Source organism: Carya illinoinensis, chromosome 11 (assembly GCF_018687715.1).
Source record: "Carya illinoinensis cultivar Pawnee chromosome 11, C.illinoinensisPawnee_v1, whole genome shotgun sequence".
NCBI lineage: Eukaryota > Viridiplantae > Streptophyta > Magnoliopsida > Fagales > Juglandaceae > Carya > Carya illinoinensis.
Window position 1 is genome coordinate 33,023,267 of NC_056762.1, and position 16,212 is coordinate 33,039,478.

General features: G+C 34.6%; 1 protein-coding gene across 5 annotated transcripts; it reads left to right on the forward strand.

The window, feature by feature from the left end:
• The first annotated feature begins 1,673 nt into the window (after positions 1-1,673).
• On the forward strand, positions 1,674-7,936 carry LOC122281700. Of its 5 annotated transcripts, none has more exons than XR_006230301.1 (4): positions 1,778-1,937; positions 2,222-2,872; positions 6,527-6,693; positions 7,331-7,936. XR_006230301.1 is itself a non-coding variant. In XM_043093437.1 (3 exons), exons 1-3 carry the CDS (start codon positions 2,748-2,750, stop codon positions 6,563-6,565), a joined length of 321 nt encoding a protein of 106 aa, XP_042949371.1. In that variant the 5' UTR covers positions 1,780-2,747; the 3' UTR covers positions 6,566-7,936. The 5 variants fall into 5 exon arrangements, 1 of the variants encoding a protein (XP_042949371.1); XR_006230302.1 differs by having other exon boundaries at positions 1,785-1,930; XM_043093437.1 differs by adding an exon at positions 5,858-6,014 and having other exon boundaries at positions 1,780-2,872; positions 6,527-7,936.
• The last annotated feature ends 8,276 nt before the right edge of the window (positions 7,937-16,212 follow it).

The window sequence follows — 16,212 nt, forward strand, 5'->3', positions numbered from 1 at the left end:
AAAAATAGTTTGTAGTTATATAGTTATGATTTTTCAATCTCTTTTTTATTTACACAAGAAAATTAATGTTTGCAAGCCTAGTATATGCAAGTCTCACACACTTCTTTTGAAAAAAAAATTTAGTACTTACGTAAAAAATTATTTTTTAACGGTAAAATCTATTTTTTTCTCAAATAAAATGCGTAGAGCTTGTATATTCTAAAACTATATCTAACATTATTTTTTTTTTAATAAATGTGTCACATATATAGTAGAAAAGTTGGCCTCTCTCGATACTATTACTGGTTCTGACACTGCATGGCTGCACTACATAGTACATATCACTTATTTTTTAAAAAATAAAAAAAATACACTAATAATTTTAATTGGGGAATTCTTTTCAAAAAAATAAAATAAACTTAAGAAAACGGTTTGTTAAAATAGGGGCTTATACGGACGAATGCAAAATAATTTTTACTATTTATAAAATCTTTATCTGTGTAAATTCTGTGTAGATTCTGTTCATGTTTGTGAGTGGCATTAGCTCTTCTTAATATAAGAATACTCTTTTTTAAAAATAATTTTTTGTCAAAAATATTAAAATAACCTTTAAGAGTTCTTTCACTAAAAAACAGAAGCATTTTTTTTAATAAAAAAATTAAGAGCAGATAATGATACTCCATTTAAAAATAAATAAAAAATTCTTTTTGAGTGTCACTTAGTTTTTAAAAAACAGTTACATACTGTAGTTTTTAAGTACTTGGTATTCTCTCGCCCAGCATCTGGGCACATGTTGGGCGTGCCTCTAGTACAATTATATATATTTTTTCTTTTAAATATGTTTTTAAAAAATTCTATTTATAATCTTCGCATCGCATATTATATATAATTTTTTATTTTTTTCTTATTAAATGAATAATATATGGATGATGAATAGAAAAATTTAATTAATTAAAAAAGAATAAAATAAAAATTTAATTTTTTAAAAAAATATTAAAAAATAAAAATAAATGAAATGTAAGATGTGTGAGAATGATGAATAGTAAAACTTATTTTTAAATATTTAAAAATAGAAAAATAAAAATACACTAATAGTAACTTATTTAAATATTTAAAAATTAAAAAAATAAATAAAATACACTAATAATCAAATCCAGCAGGCAAAACAGGGACAAACTAGCATTTTTCTTTTTTAATATATAGTACGGGAGGACAAATTAGCATTTTCCCTATTTATTTTATTTTTTCTTCAAATATTATTTTACACCTTTTAAATATTTAAAAAATAATTATCAAGAGTACGTAGTTTAGATGGCATGAGATCTAGCCTCCATAAGCAAAGTCCTGAGTTCGACCCCCTTTCCCAAATCTCATAATATAAAAAAAAAGAAACATTTAAAAAATAATTAAAATGATAAAATTATTAAAAAATATTTATTTAATCATTTTTTTTTTAAATAAAAGCAAATCGGTGGGATCCTCGGGACATTATACGGTGACTACACAACTTTTCCTCAAAGTTTAGACCAGTTTCCGGTTCGGTTACTGCTAAGTCAATTTATGAGTAAAAATAAAGTAGAATTGAATGGGATGAGAGGAAAATGATACGATTATACATTGAAAAAAAAAAAAGAAAAAAGAAAAAGAAAAAAAAACCAACTTGAACCCAAGCTGCGTATGAATGGGCAAAAATATTGAAAAGATTATTTATAATTTATTTATTAAGATATAAAATACATTTAATTTATTTTACTTTTTTTTTTATAACGAATTTTATAATAGAAGATTGTACGACAATCTTTAAAGGAGGGGATTAACTGCGAGTCTGAGCTGTGCGGAGTTGAACTTTCTATGAAATCGTCCTTGTTTCTACAGTACACAGTCTAAACTTGTAAACTTCGACAACCTTGGAAAAAAAAGCATCAAACTCAGACGAAAAGCCCGTTGCTCGGTAGTCGGTATATTCAGATAAGCTGTTTTTTTTTTTGTCAATTTCTTTTCGCTTTGAACTCATGCATAAGTGGTCTGAACGCCAATTCTTGGCTCTTACGCCATTTTCGATGATGCTTTAGTGATGCTTGATTGATATATAACCTTTCGAGTGTCTCTGTGTCCAAGGAAGTAGAACTTGTTGTGCAGCATATGAGACAAGAAACAAGAAAGGCCCTTTGTAGTTTTTACCTTAATGACTTGTTTGTAAAGAACCACTTTTGATCTTTTCTCTCACAATTTTTTCTTCCAGGTCCATTTTGTTCTGCTGCTGCGGGCGTATTTTGCTTCGATCATTTGGGTGGCTTTCTTTTCGGCTTTTGGAACAAAATGGAGGTGGGTCGTGGAGAAAGAGAGTCTTCGACATTGCCGTCCCGTTTGTCACCTTTCGCTCGGCCCTTCAGGCTTCAATCCCCAACCCGCTTTGAATTCGATGACAAACTCATGCCAGCAACCTTTTACACCTTCACTTGACGATTCCCAGAGTTCCAACCCTTCTTTATCCTTGGCCGGTTCCTTTCCTGATCTCAATTTGGACGGAGATTTGGTATTTGATGCGCCTTGGGAGGCTTATAAATATCGTGACCATCAGTCTGATAGGGGTATCACGGATTTCCCATATGATAATCCTTCTGATTTTGATGGGCAATCTACTTATTATCCATCACTATAATTATTGCGAGGAATTAGTCTGACTACTGTGCCTTATGACTCGGACTTAGATGCTATGATATTAAACAAGTCCCTCGATTACAACCAGAACTGGTCAGTTTTTGGCTATGTCGGCCAAAAGGCTGATGGCGGTGATGGCACATGTAATGCGGAACAGGACACAAGGAGGGGTCATCAAGGGAGTTTTTCTGGAAGGTTCGTTCAGGGGCGTTAGGAAGCTTGCAAACTCAAGGTATCTGTCTCTTACTTAGGCAATCCCATGGAAATCTTGCATATTTTCTTTGGACCTTTGGTTTCAATCTTTAAGCTGAACTCGATAATATTGTATGTCGATTATGTTCTGATTCAGAATTTTCTGGTTTCTGGACTCGACCTTTATGTACAGGCTTCTGTAACTGTAGCTTAGTAGTGTCCTGAGAAGTAAATGTCTGTAGTTATGTTTCTTAAACAAGAAAATCTTTCTCTTTTGGTTGGTATGTAATTGATGCAAACAATGAATCTAAGGTTTTCTGTTATGTAGCTTAGTACAAAAAACTGTTTTTTTAGATGATTAATAATTTTTTTCTTTTATATTTTTGGGGTATTTACTTGTGCCAATGTACAACTTTAATTCTTAAACGGCATATTTCTCACTGTATCCCTTCTTCGGAACTTTAAGGCATCTCTTGTTCACTAATCTTGAACAACACGTGTCACATGATTGCTAATAGCTTATAGGAGAGAACTTCCAGTTCTGCTTCTATCTCTCTTGTATTTGAAACGAGAAATACAGTCATTGTTGTCAAGCCTACGACTAGAGAAGAGTGAGTCACAGGCACCTCATACCCAAAAGGGCTAGTCATAATTGGAACTCCCCATAATTTCTTATGTATCCCATTTTCACATAGAACACGACGAATGTAGGACTAATCAGGGGCACATGCATCGTTCTCTCAAAGTAATCCATCAGATATACTGCAGCAAAATTTCACTTGTCATAAAATATGAGAACATTGGGGTGGGGGGTTGTCAATACAAAGTAGTAATATTGGAGGGACTTCTAGTTACCAAGGAATTATGATGTGGTATTAGATTCATGTACTAGCAGATGAATTGAAAGAATACTGGTACTTGACATCTATAACCAACTCTGGGATTAATATGTCTATTACAATCGACCTTCATCTTGACTTTTAACTTTCTTAAATTTATTATATATTATCATAGACAGTGTGCACTGATGAAGGCCTGATTATAATAGACAGTAATCACTTTTTCTCTCGAACGAGGTGTTAATATACAAGCACATAATTTCTGTGCTTGTACGTCAGTGGTCACATCCATGCCAGCAGTGACTGGGAACAGTTGCAAGATGAATTTTGCTTTGTGCTAGAGATTTTTCTCAGAACTTGTTTTGTCCTGAGCTGAACATAGTGTTTCTCGTTCACCAACAAAGAATTCCTTGCCAGCTGCATCATTTGGGTCACCAGGCACTAGCACAACTAATTTAGCCCTTAATCCAATTTTTTCATTGAAGGCAAATTTATCAGGCTTTAATGCCTCAACAACAATGATAATCTGTCTGGTTGTAATCCATTTAGTCTGAAAAAGCTCATACCCTGCTAAATGCTAAAGGCAAAGAGATCTATCTAGATAAAAGCTTGATAGAAAAGGTAATGAAAGAAAAAGTTACAAGCCTATCTCTAATGGTGTTTTGGATTCCTTAAAAATTGTAAAATCTGAGCTGCAACCTCATGGGATAAAATCTGGTGTTTATGTTGAAAGTTCTAAAAAGCTCAATGAGAATGATTCTGACGTGCATTCACCCTGTTGGAAGGGCAACTTGGCCTCTTGTCGATTTCCATTAGGAATTTCTGAGTCTGAGCTCAAAATGTCTTGAAAAGGAGCTAGAAACGAGAGTCTGAATCCTCTGGTGCCTCATTCTTTTCCTAGTAATGTTAAATATGGCATAGACTATCGTGAACATGAATGTGATTGAAGTGACTTCTCATCTTTCAACAAGGGTGATTCATCACCTGTTTATTTATCATCAAGAGATCTTAGACATGAGGGCTCTACCAAAGTGGGATCTCATCCTCTGAGTTGAGCTATGGATTTGGTACTCAATCTTCTATTGGTATCTATGAATAAAAAAGGGAATATGCCCTGGTCAACAACTCAAGAAGCTCTTTGCTCGGTTCTGCTCACTTTGTTCAACCATCTCTGGTGGAAGATTACTTCACCTCTGATGGGAAGCTTGTCATTGGGGCAAACACTGAAGGCCCTTTGAAGGGTATTGAGGATATTGTGCATAGGGGATCAACGGGGGTGCCTATCCTCTAAAAGGAACATGTCCTATGTGCATCGTCTTTTGCAGTTGTTCTTCTTACCAGTCTTATCGAAATACATCAGAATGTATCTCAAGTCTTTGTCCGCACCTCCTAAAATAGATGCTCACATTGCTCAGACAGTGATCAATGTATGTATGATCTATCAGAGTTGCTTTTACAAAGCTGTTCAAATGGTTTACATTCATTGAATGAGCATGAGCATGACATAATCCAGCTTATAACCTATGAGCTTTATGTGATTTCCACAAATAGGGTTGGACAAAGGGCTCCAATGCCTGAATCAACTCAAACAGGCACTCCATGCTGTCCATATAAGTCAACAGAACACTGCAAGGTCTAGTGCATTCGCGTGTTTGTTTGATTGATTGTTGTACATCCAATCTGAAGAATGTTGTGCTTCAATTTGACAACTAGAATGAACCCTTCCCTCCGTTTGAGATTGGAATTTACACATTCTATAATACCCCAGATTGTTTGATGGTATAGGAAAGCGTTGAATGTGTTCTCACATTACTTGGGAGAGAAAATTTACGCCCTTTATAATTGATGATTCCAAGGGGCTTCAATTGTAACATTGACTAATCCTTTTGAACTATGGGCCTAGATGTGGCTTCGGCCTTGCTTGGGTCATTCCACTTTCTATATAAATTTTCCTGGCATGTCAATTGATTCTTATTGAATGTGTGTTTAAGCATGCTGGAACTATATATGTTATCATGATTCTTCAGAATTACTTGTACAATTACTATGTTTTATTTTTTGATGGCAATAACCTTCATTTTTCACAAAGATGGGGAAAGAGTTATGTATGCACAAAAACATGCATATTTTTTTGGATTATGAGAACCTGAATGTTGTGCTTTTCGGTCCTCTAATATGGAATTTAGAGTAGCATGGACAAAGCCTATGGCTGTTTTGCGAGAGCCTGAAAATCAGGATCACCATTATGGGCAAAACAGTTCTACTGCATTTACTGAGAAAAGGCTGAATTCTTTACCTTCATGCAGTGAAGTAGGTGTTGAGAAGAGCAATGACATTGTCCAGGTATCATTGGTTGTCATAAGATCATAGATAAAATTGGTACTCCATACTCTCTCTCTGGGTGGGTGGACTTGATGTTTAACTTGCAGTGAAACCAAAGCTTTGTAGTCTTTATATCAAAAAGCAGGTTATTTTGAAGTCTCTGAGTGAGGACTATCATCCACAAGCTTTAGTGTATAAGAATTTATGGCTTATAGCTAATAGTACTGTTATTCTAAGGTCTTTACACCACATACTGTTTACGTGACATAATTTAATTTGGAAGATAAATTTTAAAATTGGAATATTACAAATCAAATCTTACCATTTAAATGATGTAGATGGTATGCTCTATACATGGATTGAGAATAGAATCACTGAAAAGCAGCATTGTATGGCCTAAAATATAAAACTTTTGCCTTGAGCATGAAATTTGATGGGATGGATGGACGCCAATCAATCAAAAAGCTAGGTTAACTACCTTAGTCATGAATGTTTTCCCCATTTATAATGTGACCATTTTTCTGCTCCGTCAGCGGTTAGGAAAGTTTGCCATCCAGGAAGAAAAACCATAAACAGAAAGGTGCCAGGAATTCTATTCGAAAGAAGAGAATGATGGAATGTCTGATGTTCCACTTGAGCCAAGCATGGGTATTCTTGTTCGAGGCCAAAGCTACAAATTCCTCTCCTATTTATTAGAATGGTACGTACAAGTGTTTTGTTTAAGGATAGCATAGGTTACATTACGGAATGGTGTGTAATATATATTAGTCATGCATGCATGTATCATGGAGAGATTGTACGGGATATGTCTGACTCAAATATGGGTGAAGCTTAATCTTGAAAAGTTTGATATTCGTCATGATCTTAGAGAGGCAACAGACAAACACTCGGTGATTTTACCAATGATAAAACTGGAGGCTGTAATTAGGAAAATGAAATGGGTGGTGAACTTGAATGCAGTGTCATTAGTTTTTAGTTCAACTAGTCGTGCACTAAAAAATGATTAATTTTCAATTTTGTAATAACTTGATTGTAGAGTTTTCTAAATGTAGTTTTCTTCTATTACTAATCGTAGAGTTTCCTAAAGTGTTCCAGGTTCTTAAAACTTCAAATTATTAATTGTCATTGATATAATATTTCAAGTTCTTTGAAACTTAAATGACCTAATTCATTGTTATTAATGGAGGACTGGATAGCGTGGATTAACAAGAGTAAAGCTTCTGCTTCGAAAATTATAAATGCTATAGATGGTTAAAACTTTGAGCTTGGAGTTAATATTCAGCGATGATGATGCAACTAGTTTAACATGGTTTTGTGAGGAATACTTTGACTGGCAGGTTCTGGGGTTGGCTGAAGCTATCAATAGAAATGGGGGGGCATGAACTGTGGCTCAGGTTCTGTGACAAAAATGACACCTCAAATTGTGATTTGAACTTTAGGCAGATCAACTCCGCCATATGAATAGTCTTTGCAAAGGCACATTTTTCTGATACCATTGTGCTTGTATATATGCGAGAGTACTCATTCTGGTTTTGCAATGAATGGATGACAATTCTATCAAACCAGGTCATGTGCCGGCCGCCGGCCCGTCTGCCTGATTTGGGCAAGTTGAACTCCTTTTTGGTAATCGATTTCTAGGTATTATTATAAATATTGATCTAATCAAGTTTTTCGGTCGGCCCAAGCTTAGTACGTACGTGAGTAAGAAGACGTATATCCTGGAGAGGCCCCTTAAAACAGCCTATTCCTACAAGACATGATGATCAGGTGGCTTTTTCCTTGGCTTAAATCTCATTCTTTCTTAGGGCAGACAGGACTTGATCATCTGCACGAGTTCTCTTGTTTAACTTGAGGCACTGGATTCTCCATTTATTTCCCTTGCTTGTTCTTTGTTTTGTTTTTTTCAATCATTAATCAAATTTTAAGGCCAGAATGGCAAGACAGATCGTTTTCCAGTCTCTAAATATTCTACCATTTAAGTCAAACCAAGGGACAGTCGCACCAAATTTGGCAGAAAAAGTGTATTCTCCCCGTGGAAAATGTGGGCACAGAGCTCCACACGAGTTAGCTAGCATGATGTGTAACTTTTGGGAGTGGGTCTTTTCAAAGACATCTAATAAAACGGAAAGTAGGTGTCATCTCTTTGATATTTTTTCCCCTAGTCCGGATGCTTTTTACGAAGTCGGTTTGGATGTAACTGGAGCAACTGGCGTGCTAGTTAGGCGAGCTAAACCCTATTTTTTTTTGGGTTGGCTCTTTATTTTTTCAACTCGTGGGTGGATCTCGGTTTCCTTTCCCATCCATAAGAACAAGAAAAATGATATTTACAGTTGTAGTTGTATAAGTGACGTGTAATCGTTTTGAAAAAAATGAATTAATATGAAATCTACATAAAAAAAAATTAACTTTTTAATCGTAAATTTTATTCTTTTTTAAAAAAATTGTACGGTATTTATAATTTTATAACTGTATGTACATTGCTGCAAGCATAATATATCATCATCTGTTTATTTTAATTCAATTCCCCTCTTCACTGTTGAAAGAAAGTCCAATGATGGCACAAAATCATTAAAGGTTGTACGTACGTGTGTATTTATTTTCATGATTTAAGTGCTTGGACGGTGCTGCTGCTGCGCGCTAGTTAGGTTAACAACAGTACTACATGATCGAAATAGACTTAATTTATTGAATCAGATGAGATCAATGGTTAGAATAATGCCATAGGGATAAAATAGAACGTACAATATTTAATATCATGAATAGTACAAAGCCGCGGTAGTAATGAATAGCTTGAAAAACAAAACAGTCCAACCGGCCTTTTCATCCAGTCGTCCTGATCTCTTCTTCAAAACGACAAAAGAAGAAAGAAAAAAAAGAGAAGAATTCCATGAACAAGAGGTTGGACGGGTTAGGAACATGGTCATCAGAATATTTTACCCCTCTCTCTCTCTCTCTCTCTCTCTCTCGTTTTAATGCGCGGTACCACATGAAACAGTGTGGGCTGAGATGCCGAAAACCCATTTGGAAGTACCTGGGCACCCCCCTGTGCCCATTCTTCCACTAGGACAAAAAGTGACGAGTCATGGAAAGTGGGGGACCCTTAACTTGGCAGCTAGGTATCTTTTGTTTTCACTACCATTACTCAACAGGTTACGAGTTTTAAAATTTATAATATCATATCGAGATAGCCAATATGGTAAATTACATTTTGTAGTTTAACCAAAACAAAGCTCTCTCTCTCTCTCTCTCTCTCTCTGCATACGGTTCACATGGTCCACACTAGCATCCATAATTGCATGAGCCAAAAAATATAGTGCTGTAAGAATAAATGATGAATAAAGCATTCTGAAAGGAGAAAGAAAGCATGTAGGTAATATAATGAAAAAGAAATGGAGCAGAGAGAGGAGCAGGAAGTAGGAAGACAAAAATAGGGAAGAGGAGACGAAAAAGGAAAGGGTATGAAGGAAGAGAAAAGATAGGGGAATGGGCAACTATTATATAGGGCTGGCATTTGCATATGGATGGTGCAGTTTTTTTAACTTTTGATGATACCTTACCATGAATCTGGGTACCCGGCAATAAATGACGGAGAGCATTGGGTTCAGGACAAAATATTAGATCAGTCCAATCCCATGCCTTGATCCCATTTCCATCTCATTCCATCCAGGTGGGTCAGAAAATTTTGCAGTGATCAGCCCCACTTACTCTCACACAGTGTCCCCCATTTTCCTGTTTCCTGTTTCCTTTTGCTTCTTCCTCGATCATCAATTTAAGAGATCCATCGAGTACCATATCAATATCATGTTGGTATCTGCTATATACATAATATATTTGTGTGTGTGTATATATATATATATATAAACGGCTGTTGAAAAATGTGTTCACTCCATGACCCGTAGCTATCGTCCGGCCCCTTATATTTCACCATAATTACGGTTGTTTTATGGGATCGGCTGCCACCCTTTGCACTGTCATTGTTAATGCTCTGTCACAAAATATGAAAGCCGTAGCTGTACAGTGAGCAGCAGCCCCACCAGCTTTTTTCTTCTTCTTGTTTATTTTTATTATTCTTCTTATTCTGCTGCTGTGCTTCCTCTATATATTATTATTTATTCTTGTTTATTATTATTATTATTTTCGCTTTCTTTCTGCATGGCAGAATCTGAAGTAACGAAATCAAAAGTGAAATCCCAGTTCATCTAAACCGCTCCTTCTTTTACATCTCCAATAACTCGCATTAACAAGGAGCCACATAGATATCTTGTCTGTCTATTTATACTTTTTGAGAACATGGAATATTTAGCGGTAGATATCATCAGTATAGAAAGCATGCCCCATACTCTCTCTCTCTCTCTCTCTCTCTCTCTCTTTCTCTACTTTACATTTCTTAACCACGAAAAAAAAAACAACCAGAATAGAGACAAAGGAAGATGGACACAGCGAGAGAGAGAGAGAGAGAGGGTATCACGGGAATGGTGCATTAAAACCAAAGAAATATCAACGTGGTCCATGCAGTCTAGCGAGTGGGAGAAGAATGCACGCGTCCTGCGGAACCAAAGTCTCCCGAGAGAGAGAGAGAGAGAGAGAGAGAGAGAGAAGAAGAAAATTAAACGGCGAAACCCACTTTTCCTTTACAGTATATATATTAAAATTGCTATACCTTTTTTTTTTTTATCTTTTTTAATTGATGTCATTGATTACGCCTATCAAGTCTTTAAGCCAGAGTCTCTCTTTATAGGGTGGGGACTGGAGTCTCGATCGATGATCAGTCGAGGGCTTCTTGACCTTGGGAGTACAGAATCCTGTTTACTGATCCATTACTTTATTTTTCACGGTTTGCTTGCATTTGCTAGCTTAGTTTGCCACCGACTTCTTTACGTACTGCGCTAAGCTCTTGGGATTCGTGTCATCCATCTCATGATGCTTTTTCCATCTCTTCTGATCATATTTACAGCACCAGAAATATAGAAATATTGAGAACTCCTCCTGAAAAGGATGGATACTCTCATATTTGCGTACCACATGTATCATTCACGGTAGCGCCCCTACTCATGATCTCCGATTTCCTGTGTTACAAAAAAAGTGGATTTCGAGATCAGACATTGCACGCAGCAGTCCTCCAATGGTACTACCCCAATCCTTTTACGCCACCATATTTTAAAATAAAAATTATTTTTATAAATTATTTTATAATTAAAAATGATCATCCTTATAATAATTTAAAATGTAATTGTATAAATGATTTTAGAAGTGATCATGGTATATATGTCTATTATTTTTCATTATTAATTAATTAACTTAATTAATATATATATCTTCTAATTTCCATTAATTTCCTGGCCCTCGACTCGATCGAATTCACAATTTTAGATCATGTATTTGTTTTTAATCTACAAAATAGTTTATTTCTCGTTCTTGTAGTCATGATCATGAGTTAAATTTCGATCCTAAATCACTCATCGTCATGAATATTTTTACCTATTCATCATGATCATGAAGTTTCTTCAGCATCTCAATTCTCAAGTGCCTGTTTATCTAACGTACAGTCGTACCCTATCATAATGATTTTATTTCTACTCATCAAGATGATAATATTGTGTAAACTTGATGAATTTTGAGTTGGGGGAGCTTTACTCAAACCGCTATCCAAGAGAAACATGAGCTAAAAGGGCCTTTTTTTTTTTTTAACTTAAATATTATTCAATAAGTCATTATGCATAATTATGTACATATGACATGAGATCCACACTACTCAACCATATTGTACATTCTCTTACAATAAAAATTGCACAACTCTAGACTAACCACGAACTACCATTAATATTATTGCCTCTAGAATCAAAAGGTCCGACTCGTGTTCCATGTGCAGCAATGCCGAAATTATGAACCCCGGCCAACGTTGATCATCATCTAACAATGTGTCATGATCAACAGTACTAAGCTGATAAAAAGGGATTTTAAATATTATATCTTAACACTCTCATTTATGTTTAGGTTAAACTCTCTATTAATAAATGAGTATAATACATGAAATATTTAATTAAATAAAACGAAGTATAAAATCAGAATTTGAACACAAAATTTTTGTTCTGATATAATTATGTAAAACCACTACGTACTTGTGATCTTAACCAAATCATTGATATATTTTCATCGAGATTATGATACCATACGTTGAGAAACCAATTAAGGCAATCTTATATATATATATATATATATATATAATAGGTTTGAACCCAAGTATATATAATTAGTCATTTTACATTCACACGTATTAATATTGCAAAAACCTTCGATGCACCACTATGCCTTACAACCTACAAACTTATCCTAATCATCATAGCTCCATATAATTTATACCCTTCTCATAAAAATAAAACAGATTAAACATTACATTAATGGCGAGAATATATCATTTTTGTGTGTGTCTCATGAATTGCATATATATATATATATATATATATAATTTTGACTAATTCACAACTTATAATTTTAGGTGATTAACCAACTTAATTTTCGAACAAATTAATTGAGTATTTTGAATCGACATATATATGTCGCGTGCATGCGCATATATTAAAAAGTGAAGTAGTATACTTATATTAATAGTAATTTTAGTACAAGATTTAAATAAATAAATTAAGCAAATGCTTTTTATAAAAAAGTGATTTTTTTGATACTTTTTAAAAGAAAAAGATTTGCATAATTTATCAAATTTAAAATTTGTAAAGATCATTTCTCTCGTAATGATTAAATTTGTAAAAGAGATAATGTAATAGTCAAAAGTGGAAAAACGCAGTTGGATGAGGATCAGAGCAGTTCCCCTTTACAACTCAAAAATATGAGATTACCCTGGAAAATCTCGTTATTCTTGTCTGGTCTGTGACATAGTCCATACGCAGCCCTAGCCTATATATCTTGATTCTGATGATCGATGCCTAGATCTGTGGTTGCCTGGCTATAACTAGATCCTAGCTAGATGCTACGTACTACTCCTATCTAATAGAACTTACCCTAGCCAGGGCGGGTCCCTCTTCTGTAATTTACATATACATATACATGTATCATGTATAGATACCGAATATATAGTGACTCATTGGCATTAACTAGCTGCGGGATGACAAAGTCGCAATATTATGCTTACTCCACTACTGAAAGGACACTTTCAAAAGTGTAAAGACCGACCATATATGCATGGAATTTGGTCATTTTTCTACAGCTAGCTATCTTAACTAGTAGTCCACAAAATCTGCCACTTTTGTCCAACAAAAGTTTTAATAATTTAGAGCGAATAAGTTAATTGCCCTGGAAGATGATTAAGGTTAATGTTCAATGATGATGATGATCCGTTGACCTAAAATCCGTTTCTATGGCTAGAATAGGAAAACACCCATATACAGTCATATGTCTATTACTTCAGAATGTATATATGTTTTCTTGCTAATCAAAGATATATAATTTTAGAGATCATTGGTATCGTTTGAAAAAACAGCCATGACTATGATCGATTCCACAAGTGCCCCACCGAAATAATATACATATGGAAAACATATATATATAGGGCCAAGGATTCGTAATAATTCCCTTGTTTTCAAAAACTTGTGTGACTAAACTACATATATCATGTACTTTTGCCCCTCTCCCTTCTCTCTCTCTCTCTGTATGTATATATATAAATATATATATATATATACCGTGCATAGATCATTCCGCAATTCATGTCCTCAAAGCTCGAAAATGCGATTTGTAGCTATCAATCATAATCCCTAAAGCCAGTCCATCCCATAATCCCAATTAACGAACTTGTAGCTACCTAATTAGACTGAAAGCAAAGATATCAAGGATTAACCATATCCATGCGCGCATGGGATGGACTTATGCTGATGGGTTAATTTCAATTGACCAATTCATAATACCAGATGGGAAAGTTGGTTGAAGACGAAGAAAATGGGGAAAAAAGAAAAAGAAAATGGAGTTTAATTTTATATAAATTCAACATCTATAAGTTAAGTCCATGGTTTTAATTCATTTATGTAGGATGATCATCATTTTTCTGAAGATCGAGGACCTCTTCCTGCATGCATGCAAGGGATCGTAATGAGACAGGTTATCATTAAAATAAATAAATTCTAATTAGGAATATATATATATATATATACACGGTTTATCCTACATTTTTGTGGTTTGAAAGTCCAGGGATCAAACGATTATTTAACCTTTTACTGAAATTGTGGTAGGGATTGACGTACAATAGATTCATTTCCAGGTTTTGTAAGTTGAAAATTTACTAGGCATATATGTAGATAGATTTGCAGAGTCTCTCTCTCACTGATCATATATGGTGATATTGGAAAAGTTATAAGATCTTATTGTTATATATAAGTTTATCTCAAGCACAGTACTGTATACTTACAGCATATAATAGTTGAGACATGAGGTTATGTATCATCAATTGGACAATTATATATAACTGGCAAGCTAACAAATTTTAAAAAGAAAAAAAAGGAAAGAAACATGATTTAAGAAGGATCTGGTACACACACAACACGCAACAACAAAACAAATCTGCATGCATTTGATCTTTTCTAATTAAACACGTACGGTGAGAACAATTAAAAAGAAGAGCTTTGTGAAAACATGTAGCCTGTTAGTGTGTGCATGTGTGTGTACATGATATAAATATATTCATATATATATATATATGTATACATGTATGTGTGTATGCATTCGGTGTTTTTCTTCTTTCATGACTGTCAACAGGACATGTAATTAAAGACAGAAAACATGTTTTCTTCACCTGAAAATTTAAGGAAAATGAGAAAAAGGATAGGAAAAATTACAAGAAAACAGAAAAAGGAGGTGGGGATCAGATAGAAGGACAATCTAGCTAGCTAGCTAGGAGAGAAATCCTGAAGATCAAGTTTCAAGTCATCGCATATATATTTCTGAGATTATTAGAATATTCTTCCTAAGACACCGGTACTGAGATAGATGTTCATTAGGTAATTTTGGTTGAGGCCAGCACTTACGAGCACCTAGCTAGCTAGCCTAGTGCAGATCAGAATAGCCTCACGACTAAATCAGATCACATACCTTGGAACAACTGCTTAAAACATAAATTATCACCTGATCTATGACGTACTTAGAACATAGAAAGTTCAATATTACAAATCTAAACAACAATTTATAACCTCTATAACTTAATATATAGTAGTTGGATTTGTAATCTCATATCATCATCAGATCAATCAGGACATGATGAATTCTGTTTAATGAACAAATTAAGATATTTCGGTGCATCCTATTAATTATATATGCACTTAGGGAGCCTAGCTAGCTTGTTAGTGTACAATTTTCGCAATCTCTCTTGAATATATAGGACCTATCTCGATCTATCAATAAGCCCTCAGGACTAGATTCATCAGGGCCAGAATTTTACTCCAATGAATATAGGATTCCATCTTTGTCCTAGCTAGGAAAGAAAAGTTGCGTATACGCGGACGGAAGTTTCCAATTTGGTAAACTAGCTATATATCATTAATTAGTTCAACTCAATAAAACATGTAGAGTACTCTGAGTGATCAATTTCTTCATGAAGTTGGGTCTTATTTATCAATATGATTAAATCTTGAGCATGCAGATCTAATCAGTTAGTGGCCTGAAAATCATAAGCAGATCATTTGATCTCTCCAACATTCCCTAGCTAGCTTCCCCCAGCCAAAGAACAAAAAGATGGCGGTGGTGGATACCTTAAGGCCAGCCATTTAATTCTATATTTCCATGAAATTTTCAAAACAAGTTTCAAGCTATCTGAATATATATAGCACTAGATAAGCAAATCTTGTGGTTTAATGTAAAGTATGCATCAAATATATTAATGCTTCCAAACTTTACAGTGCAACGTCAGCTAGCCAGATCAATGTCCTAAGTTTACGCCGGGCGCAGAAAATATATTTATGGCAACACACACACACACACACACACACACACACACACACATATATATACTCATGTCAGTTCTGTACCCATTGCATCTTTAGTACCCCTATAGTTTCAAGTACGTATCTGGGATATATATACAACATATATATAGGAGTAAATTTTACTAGTACTAGTACTAAACTCGATCGTCTCTCAAACAGAGGGAAGACATCTCAAGATGCACGATTCATTTGGAAAACTGAATGCCAATTATTATAGCTACTTTGTTCAGTCTAGT

What these genes read in the sequence shown, in the direction of transcription:
- LOC122281700 (XM_043093437.1), top strand. Translation starts at nt 2,748, where the DNA reads ATGTCGGCCAAAAGGCTGATGGCGGTGATGGCACATGTAATGCGGAAC. An exon ending in AGGAAGCTTGCAAACTCAAG is followed by an intron (nt 2,873 to 5,857) that starts GTATCTGTCTCT and finishes TATGGAATTTAG; the next exon opens with AGTAGCATGGACAAAGCCTA. An exon ending in AGAGCAATGACATTGTCCAG is followed by an intron (nt 6,015 to 6,526) that starts GTATCATTGGTT and finishes CTGCTCCGTCAG; the next exon opens with CGGTTAGGAAAGTTTGCCAT.